The 9295-nt window shown below is 62.6% G+C and overlaps 2 protein-coding genes across 7 annotated transcripts; one reads left to right on the top strand and one right to left on the bottom strand.

Moving 5' to 3' along the window:
* Window positions 1–1602: 1602 nt before the first annotated feature.
* Window positions 1603–2500, top strand: CCDC85B (coiled-coil domain containing 85B; the record flags this gene model as incomplete). Of its 2 annotated transcripts, XM_084244379.1 has the most annotated exons (2): window positions 1684–1741; window positions 1897–2500. In XM_084244379.1, the coding sequence occupies 2 exons, from the start codon at window positions 1684–1686 to the stop codon at window positions 2286–2288; spliced, it is 450 nt and encodes a 149-aa protein (XP_084100505.1). In that variant the 3' UTR covers window positions 2289–2500. The 2 variants fall into 2 exon arrangements, with proteins under 2 accessions (XP_084100504.1, XP_084100505.1); XM_084244378.1 differs by having other exon boundaries at window positions 1603–2500.
* Window positions 2501–3758: 1258 nt separating this feature from the next.
* FOSL1 (FOS like 1, AP-1 transcription factor subunit) lies at window positions 3759–8365 on the bottom strand (the record flags this gene model as incomplete). Of its 5 annotated transcripts, XM_084236040.1 has the most annotated exons (4): window positions 3759–4169; window positions 4574–4681; window positions 6255–6452; window positions 8276–8365. In XM_084236040.1, 4 exons carry the CDS (start codon window positions 8363–8365, stop codon window positions 3759–3761), a joined length of 807 nt encoding a protein of 268 aa, XP_084092166.1. The 5 variants fall into 5 exon arrangements, with proteins under 5 accessions (XP_084092166.1, XP_084092167.1, XP_084092168.1 ...); XM_084236041.1 differs by lacking the exon at window positions 4574–4681; XM_084236042.1 differs by lacking the exon at window positions 6255–6452.
* Window positions 8366–9295: the final 930 nt, after the last annotated feature.

The following is a 9295-nucleotide window of genomic DNA, read 5'->3' as shown; positions in this document are numbered from 1 at the left end:
TTATGCATACAAGAGCTGGGGTGCAGGCCAGAGGTGGGGGGGGAGGTGAGAGACAGAGTGGGGAGCAGAGCTGGCGGATCTGCTGAGATACATTGCTGAGGGGAGCAGCATGGGAGTCAGGAGAGGTCTGCTGCGCCATGCGGGCAGCTCCTTGGCCTGGAATCAAACTCAGTGCCCCAGTGGCTGCTGACTGCTGAAACTTAACCCCTTGTGCACCAGGGAGGCCCTCTCATGAATATTTCTAATACCTGTTTTGTCCTTCCCCCTCCCATCGCAAGCCCCAGCCCAGTCTTCCTGCAGCGCTCTCCTTGCCCATTGACACAGTGTTCTCACCCACCTCGGGGCTGTTTCCCCAGCCTGTGGTCCATCCCACACTGAGGAGCCTGAATAATCTCTTTTTAATGTCTATTTTAAAATGCTACTTTTGGGGCCTCCCCTGGTGGCACAGCGGTTGAGCGCTGGGTTGCAAAGCTGCCCGCAGCCTCAGCAGCACCGGTTCAACCCCCGGCCACTGGAGGAGGGTCCCACATGGCGCGCAGACCTCTCCTGCCGCCCGCTGCTCCCCTCAGCAGTGTACTTTGTACTTCGTCAGACTGCTTGCTTTGCTTTCCACTCTGGCTCTGGTGAATTCTCTCACCCTCCCGCGCTTCTGACTGTACCCAGTGCTTGTATAAATAAATAAATAAATCTTTAAAAAATAAATAAAAAAATAAACAGGTATCTCTCCCAGTCTTTAAAAAAAATTAAATAAAATAAAATGCTACTTTCTTGCTTTAAATCCTTACTGGCCTGTGAAAACGCTCTCCAGCCAAGTACTGAAAGCCCGTGAGACTCTGGCTTCCGACGACGTCGCGGCCGCCCGCCCTCCTACCACCGTCCCGCACACCCGCCTCCAGAAACACCGAGCGCTTCTCCCGCTGTTCCGAAAGCGGCTGGGCTCTCGGCGGCGAGACGCCTCACCGTGTGGGTCCCACTCCCCGGAGCAGCTCTTTGTACCTGGCAAAGTCTGCATCTCTCAAGGCCCCTCTGGGTCTCGCCTCTTTTGGTAAAACTTTGGGGGGGCGCCCTCATCCAGGTGGCCCTCCCCCAAATGCTTCTAAGCTTCCCTAACGAAATCCGCGCGATTGCGACCTCTGCAAGGACACGGTTAAGATCTTAAGTTTATGTCTGCGAGGGTCTTGCACATAATAAAGGTTTCCTGAACCGGTGAACTCGCTGTCTGCTCCTTCGACGTTTGGATTCGGGATCCGGGGCGCTGGGAGCCGGGGAACTCCGCGCCCTGGGGAGCCGGGGGTAGACCCCGGAGTCTGGGATCGCGGAAGCAGCCGTCACTCCGAGCGCAGGAAGTCGCCACCTGGGAGCGCCGCGCGCGCCCCGTCTAGAGCCGGCCGGGGCCGACCCGCGGAGCGTCCAGCGCGCGGGGCCGGGGCCGGGATCCGCGCCCCGCGCGCCCCGCGGCGCCGGCGCCCAGGCCCCGCCCCGGCCCGGCGGCCCCTCCGGATTGGCCGCCCTCGCCGCGTCACGAGGCCCGCCCCGCCCCCGCCCCGCTCGGGCGGCCGCCGCAGCCCCCGCGCGCCCGCCCAGCGCCCGCGGAGCCGGAGCCCGAGCCCCAGCAGCGCCGGGCTCGCCTGGGGGCTCCCGGCCGCGGCGGCGGCAGGCGATGCCCCAGAGGCCTGGGCCGCCATGGAGGCCGAGGCGGGCGGCCTGGAGGAGCTGACGGACGAGGAGATGGCGGCGCTGGGCAAGGAGGAGCTGGTGCGGCGCCTGCGGCGCGAGGAGGCGGCGCGCCTGGCGGCCCTGGTGCAGCGCGGCCGCCTCATGCAGGAGGTGAACCGGCAGCTGCAGGGCCACCTGGGCGAGATCCGCGAGCTCAAGCAGCTCAACCGGCGCCTGCAGGCCGAGAACCGCGAGCTGCGCGACCTCTGCTGCTTCCTGGACTCCGAGCGCCAGCGCGGGCGCCGCGCCGCGCGCCAGTGGCAGCTCTTCGGGACCCAGGCGTCCCGGGCGGTGCGCGAGGACCTGGGCGGCTGCTGGCAGAAGCTGGCCGAGCTGGAGGGCCGCCAGGAGGAGCTGCTGCGGGAGAACCTGGCGCTCAAGGAGCTGTGCCTGGCGCTGGGCGAGGAGTGGGGCCCCCGCGGCGGCCCCGGCGGCCCTGGGGGCTCCGGCGCGGGCCCGGCCCCCGAGCTCGCCCTGCCCCCGTGCGGGCCGCGCGACCTGGGCGACGGGAGCTCCAGCACCGGCAGCGTGGGCAGTCCGGATCAGCTGCCCCTGGCCTGCTCCCCGGATGACTGAGGACGCAGCTTCCCTCGCGCCGGCGCACGCCCGGATTGCTCCCCAAACGCCGGGATTCGGGGGACCTGTGGACGTGGACGCCGCCCCGGCCGCGCACCAGGAACTGCTGGCGTGGACTTAGACACCCTGGCACTGAGGGGTGGCCCTCTCCCTCGCTGGGGGGGCAGCAGGGGAACTGGAGTGGAGGGACTTACGGGGGGCTGGGTGGAGGCTAATAAACTGGGAAGGAAGCAGAGCCGGTGGCCTGGGCAGCGTCTGTTGGGGACTCGCCGGGGTTGGGCGGCAGAGGAGAGGTGGGGAGCGTTGAGAACGGGACTCCATGCCCACCCAGAGGGACGGCGGAACCACGGTGGCCATTATCTCAAGCCTGGGGGTAGGCACTGACTCCCCCACTCAGGCCCCAGGACCGGGCGCGATCTGGCCCCTGAGTGGCTCCGGCTCCCTTCCCGGCTCCGGCTCCCTTCCCGGCTCCTTCCTGTGCAAGACAATGGGGCAGGAAGCAGGTGTTGGGGGCCTCGAACCCACTTGGCCGCCTCCCTTGGGACTGGAAAGGCCTAACAGCGCCCTCCTGTGGCGCGCGCAGGAGCACCCCGCACCCCACTACCACCACCGGGAAAAGACTAATAATCTTTGCTTGCACCCCACAGCACCTCTTCCTCCTCTCAGTCCTGGAGATGAGGCAGAGCAGGTGTCGCCTCATTTGCCAGCCAAAACAGTCCAGGTCCAGAAATATCAATTTTTTTTTTTTGGTCCAAAATGTGTCCAAGATCATCAGTGAGTCCGTGGAGCTGAGCTCAGCCTAGGGCTTCTGTCTCCAAATGGTCTCCCTTTAGTCTCCAGGTCTGCGGAGGCTAGGACAGAGTTTCAGGCCTTTTATTCCATATTAGCAGGTTTGTATAAAAATACTCTCTTTAGGAAAATAAATAGCAGCTGTCCTCGCTGTGGAGGCTTGGATTCCTGGGGGCTAAAGGCTTCTCAGAGCTGGGGGCTGCAGCCAGCTCATCACAGAATGCCCTGGTTCAGTCACCTGTGCTGCTGGCAGTGGGCTGGGCGAATTAGTGTTCTAGGCTAGTAGAGAATCGCCTTCTGTCGGGGTGAGGCTGGGGGGTCACACTGGAAGAGGGTGATGAGGACTATAGGAGGGGCTGGCAGGGGGTAGGGCCCCAGAGGACCCTTAAGGAGCTACAAAGTCCTTTGGGGCTGCCAGGAGTTCTCTTGCACAATTTTTTTTTTTTGTCTCTGATTTAGTGCTAACTGTGCTAGAGAGGCCAGCTCTAGAGAAACAGCTGGCAGCTTTGGTGGCCCCACACTGGCTTCATCAGGAAGCTGAAGATGCTCGGGTCTCATCTGGAAGGATGGAGCAAGACCTGTTGGGGTTGGGAGTGGGATATGGTCCAGCCAGCTGGACCCAAGGGCCTGGAGGTATTGGCCAGGGTGGCACACTCGGGGATGGGGGCTGGGGTACCTCATAAAGCGAGGAGGGTAGGGGAGCCCAGAGGGTCAGAGGACGGGTCCCCACTGCTGCTGCTACTCCTGCGATGGGCTGAGGCGCAGGGTTCAGGGGTGCTGGGGTAGGTGAAGACCAGGCTGGGGGTGAAGGGAGTCAGAGAGGGTGTGGTCATGAGCGTGGGTGTGTGCAGGGCTTCAGGTTCAAGCACAGACCCCGGGGAAAGGGAGATACAAGGCACAGGGCGGGAGGGGGGTGGCGGGCTGCTGGGGCCACTGGTGCCGCTGGCGTCATTCTCCTTGACCCCTTCCGGGATCTTGCAGATGGGGCGATGGGCTTCCAGCACCAGCTCCAGGCGTTCCTTCTGCTTCTGCAGTTCCTCAATCTCCCTCTGCAGCCCGGATTTCTCGCCCTCCAGTTTGTCAGTCTCCTGCAGAGGGTCAGGAGAGGAGTCTTGGAGATGAAGGCCAACACCGCCTGCCTCCCGCGGTGATGGTGATTTGCGGGGAGGAGGGGTTGGATTGGAGTGTCTCCAGAAAGTCTGGCCTACAACTCCCATGAGCCCGTGGGAGAAAATGGGCATGATTCCCATCAGGCTCGGGGGCATCTTGGACCAGATTGGCAGTTGAAGCTTCAGTGCTGCTCTGCTCCAAGCAACACAGTCTGCACTAACTTCCAATCGCTTTGTCAGGTCCTTTCTCAGAATGCCTGGGGGAGCTGGAGGAGGGCACTTAATCTACCCCCGGCGCCCCCCCCCCCCCATCCAGTGGCTTCAAAGCCTCTGGGGTTTGGTGGCCAGGAGTCCGGGCACCCTCGGCACAGGCCGGTGCTCACCGCCTGCAGGAAGTCAGTCAGTTCCTTCCTTCTGTTCCTGCACTTGGCCGCGGCCAGCTTGTTCCGCTCGCGCCTTACTCGACGGCGCTCCTCCTCCTCGGGGCTGATCTGGGGGGTAGAAGGAGCAGCAAGGTTGCCCACTTGCCTCCCGTGCTGGCCTCGTGGAGGGCCCTGGAGGAAGGCGCGGTGGGGCCCTGCACTGACTTGGTCAGCTTGAATAGGTCCAGTTTCCTCCTCGAATGCAACTTTTGGTGCCTGATTCCTGTCTGGGAATGCCGTCCACAAACCTCAACCACTCTCGCTTCCCAGGACTCAACTAAGATGTCCCCGCTTTGGGAAGCCTCTCTCCATTCCCAGAAACTCCAAGGGGCCTTCCCCCCAGACCCCTGGACCAGGTTGCGCTTTTTCCGAGGACCCTCATTTTTTCCCATCTCTTGATAACCAAGGGGCTGTCAGCGCTAGGAGGGGCGAATGAGTGCTGCTAGGGACTTCTTAATGAGCAGGAACCTCCTACCTGCCAGCTGAGTGCTTGACAGAGATTCTCCATCCAGCTTTCTGAGTTAGGAGCTGAAGTGCAGGGAGTATGTATAACTTACTTATGGCCCCAGAGTGGGCAAGAAATCTGTGCCGTCTATTAAACACTGAGTGACAGCCAGCTGATGGGACCGCCCCCCAAAAGGCTCCCATTCACAGCTCACAGTCCCAGTCTACGAGGACCCAGGAGCAGAAGGCCACCCTCAAGACGGGGCTGAAGGAAGGCAGTCCAGGAGTCTGCTTCTGGGGCTCACACACAGTCCCCTTCTCTAGCTGGGCCAAAGGCCAGCCAATCTGTTTCTGGAAAAGCTGCCCATAGCCTGTCACCCATTGTCCCTGGAGGTACCCTGTATCTCGCTGCCAGAGTAAGTTCTCTAGAGGCACAAATCTCACCCTGCTATGGTCTCCTATACCAAGACATCCCAGGGAGAGGGAAGAGGAGTCACCCCTTAAAGGCCCCCTCTCTCTCTATTTATTTTGGGAAGGACTTGATTGGCTGTGGGAGGCAGGAAGAGATGTCCAGCTCACTCTGCTTCGAGTCATCTGTTAACTCCTGGTGAGAGTATGTGGCTTGGAAGTTAGGGTCTGGCTTGAGAATTGGACACACCTGTCTCATTACTCACTACTTGTGTGATCTTGGGCAAGTGACCTTTTGTCTCTGTGCCTTCGTTTCCTTCACTGTCAAATGGAGAAAACCACGGTACAAGCCCCCAGAGTGTCTTTTTTTTTTTTTTTTGGTGAGGATTATATTAGAGAAACTGAGACCAGACAGTAGTTGAAGGGAACCCGCTGTTCTGTCCCCAGCTGCACAGAGTATAAGCTCCCCCTCCCCAATCCACAGCGGGAGGTGGTGATCTGCAGGCCAATCCTTTCCACACGTATACCTCACACTTTCTCACCTCCACCTCGATTCATGCTCCTGCCATGCCCTCCCCCTGGAATGTCCTTTCCTTCATCTCTATTCAAGCCCTCCCTGCCCTTTGAGGCTAGTATGCTTTACTTCCAGGAAGCTTTCCCTGATTCAGAAGTGACCTCTGCCTTCTGGGGTGCCTGATGGGTCTCCCCTGGGGCGCTTATCACTTTCTAGTAGCCCTGCCTCCCCCTCCCAAGCCTCCTTTTGGGCAAGAGCTCACCCTCTGCTCCTCACCTGTTCACAAGGCCTCCGACGCACCCCTGGAGGAGGCCCCAGGGCCCGGATAACTCCCGGTCGGGGCTGTGGGGAGCTGTACTGGGGGTAGGCCAGAGGCCTGGGATAGCTGCTGGGTCCCAGGAAGTGAGGCTGCACCATCCATTGCAGCTCCTGGTTGCCACTCACGGCGTTGATGCTTGGGACGAGGTGGAACTTCTGAGGGATAAAAAAGGGAGAGTCAGGGATGAGGTCTGTGTGGATTGAGGGTCTTCAGGTGGACAAAAGCCTCACTGCCATCCACACTTTGGCTGCTGGTTCTAAGCGGACAGGGAGAGCACAGTTGGGCGGAGAGACCATCTTGGTTACAATCCCTTCTCCTGAGCTGTGTGACTTTGGGCAGGCCACATAACCTCTCTGTGCTTCCATTTTCCCAGCAGAGCTACTACTTAGAAATCGTGAATTTTAGGCACTGTCCCAACCACTTTATAAACACTGACTCATGTGATTTGCACAACAGCGGCTTCATTTTCAGACAGGAAAACAATTGTCCACAGACACACAGCCAGTTTGTGGGAAGGGGGTTTGGGGCCCCACGGCCAGGCTCTTGGCTGCTCCTGCACCCTGGCTGAGTGCCTTCTCCACGGAGAGACACAGCTCCTGCCTTCCAGGGTTCCAGGGTGGCTGTGAGAATCAGGTGAAAGAATTTGAGAGGCAGGAGCCCCCGGCGCAGGGGGTGTGTCCAGCAGAGGCCGGGGCCACCGCTGCAGGTTCAGGCTGAGCCAGTTCTGATATTGGCCACTTACTGGCTGTGACTCTGGGAAGGTTATTTAACCTCAACGGGCCCTCATTTCCTCATTTTTAACACAGTCCTAGGTAGGACTACAGCATTTCGTTGCTGCTGAGAAGCACCCTTCAAGTCGTCGGGAAATCAGGTTTAATTGGCAATATTTCAGGACTTCAGCGGCGCTGCGAATGGGGGGCTTTTTCATCAGCTGAAGCTTAGATGCTGCAAACACGGTGAACAAGGTGGAAATGGCCTCCGGGTGCCTGGCCTCACTGTCTGAGCTCCAGGCATTGCGCGCCAAGGTATTCTTTCAGCAAGACGCCCAAGGTGGGTGCTGGGAAGGGGGCTCGGCGCGGAGGACAAAGGGTTCAAGCCCCGGGGCCGGCAAGCCCAGGCGAGTCCGGACAACGGTGTCCCCGGGCCTGGCTGCGGGGGCCCGGTGGCCCAGTGACCCCAGTTCCGGGCAGGGGCCCTGCCCGGGGCATCTCCCGTCGCGGGGTAGCCGGACCCGGGCCCCGGGGCCAGGAAGGGAGGGGCGCGGGTGAGTCAGCCGCCGTGACTCGGCCGCCGTGACTCGGCGGAACGGACGCGGCTCCTTCCCTCCCCGGCGACACGTGCTCCAGCCCCTCGACAGGAAATGGGCACCTGCAGCCTCCGGGGTCCCCCGGGCGGCCGGCGGCGCCGCGGGGTGCGGGATCGCGCGCCCCAGTTCGGTGCTGCGCGCGCGTCCCCGCACCTCGCGGTCGTCTTTGACCCCGCTCAGCGCGGGGGCCAGGACCGTCCCCGGGACCCCTGGGGTCCGGCGCCGAGCCGGGGAGGGGCCGGGCCTGCTGCCGCGCAGAGGGCGGAGGACCCGGCTCCGGCCGCGCGTCCCGCCTCCCTGCGCTGCGGGGCCGCCGGCCCCGACCCAGGCCCCGGCCCCGGTGCGCCCAGCGCCGCCGCCCCTGCCAGGGCGGGACCAACCCGGCGCCCGGGGTCCCCTTCTGGCGCAGACGGACAAGACCTGTCTGGGGGGCAGGGGGGAGAAAGCAGGGAACAGAGACGCCGCAGACCGCGACGGCGCGGACGCGAGAGGGGAGCGCGAGGTGCTCGGATCTCGGGGGCGCCGCAGCGCGCGTCCCCCTGCCCGTTGGGGGTCGGGGGCGCCCCTGGACGGCGGGGCTGTGGCCGCGGCCCCCGAGCCCCGTCCCAGCCCCGAGCGTGCGGTGCGGAGCGCGCGTCCCGGGCGCCGCCCCCGGGCCCGTCGGTGTCTCACCTGCTGGCCGGCCGCGGGGGGCTGCGCGGGGCCGCCGTACGCGCCGCCCGCCCCGGAGCTCGGCCCGGGTTCCCCGAAGTCTCGGAACATGCCCTGAGCTGGCTGCTCGTGGGGTCCGCGTCGGCGGCCTGGGTTCTGACTCACCCGCTCCCCGCCGAGTCTTTCTTTTTATGAATGAAACCTCGGGCTGAACCACTCTGACGGGGAGCGGGGGGCGGGCACCTCGGGCTCCACCTCTCCGGCCGCGCCGCCTTCACCAGCTCACCCCGAACTTTTCGACCCCTCCTCCTGTCGAGACGCCTCTCCGTGGGGAAAGGGGGGGACTTGGCGTCCCCCAGCCGCCCCGGCGGGCCGGCCCCCTCTGACGCAGCTGCCCATACATGGTGCAATGGCCCCGGCGCGCCCGGGCGCAGCGGAGGATTCCCCGCGGGTTCCCGCCCCGCCCGCCCCGCGCCGCCCCGCCCCGCGCGCCAGGTGAGCCCGCCGCCCGCCCGCGCCCCGCTTCTGCATCGCCAACGGGGGACGAAATGCTCGCAGTGCTAGTGCCACGCGTGGGAGATGGACGTGAGGAATGTGAAAGGGTCTGGGAACCGTGCGGGGTGATGAATGTGACGACGACGACCATGACGGTTTTTAGGGGCGATTATTTCGTGCCAGGAGCCGTGCGAAGAACATCATCCCAGGCTTGACGGCCGTGGCGGGGGGCCCGTCCGCTGCCGTCCACGGACGCTAAAACGTGAACAAATGACAAACCAGGGTCACAAAAATAATGGCATGTTTTAAATGCTGACAGCGAGCAAGGTAATGCTTTGAACTACCCACAAAACAATGCAATATAATTGTGCCACTCACAGGATAATTTCAGGAGCTAGAGCAAGTCTTGGTTCTGAGTCCCTGTAAGCAGCAAGAGGCAGAAGGGCACGCAGCTCTCCTGTCCTTTGACGAAGCCTTCCTCTTTAAATACCGTGAGGACCCTTCCCAGGCCGTGAGGTCACCAGCCTGGCCTGGAGACAGGTCTGT

The sequence above is a fragment of the Talpa europaea genome (genome assembly GCF_964194135.1).
Source record: "Talpa europaea genome assembly, chromosome: 1".
Taxonomy (NCBI): Eukaryota; Metazoa; Chordata; class Mammalia; order Eulipotyphla; family Talpidae; genus Talpa; species Talpa europaea.
The sequence above is the reverse complement of the archived record's forward strand: the minus strand, read 5'-3'. Positions and strand labels throughout refer to the sequence as shown.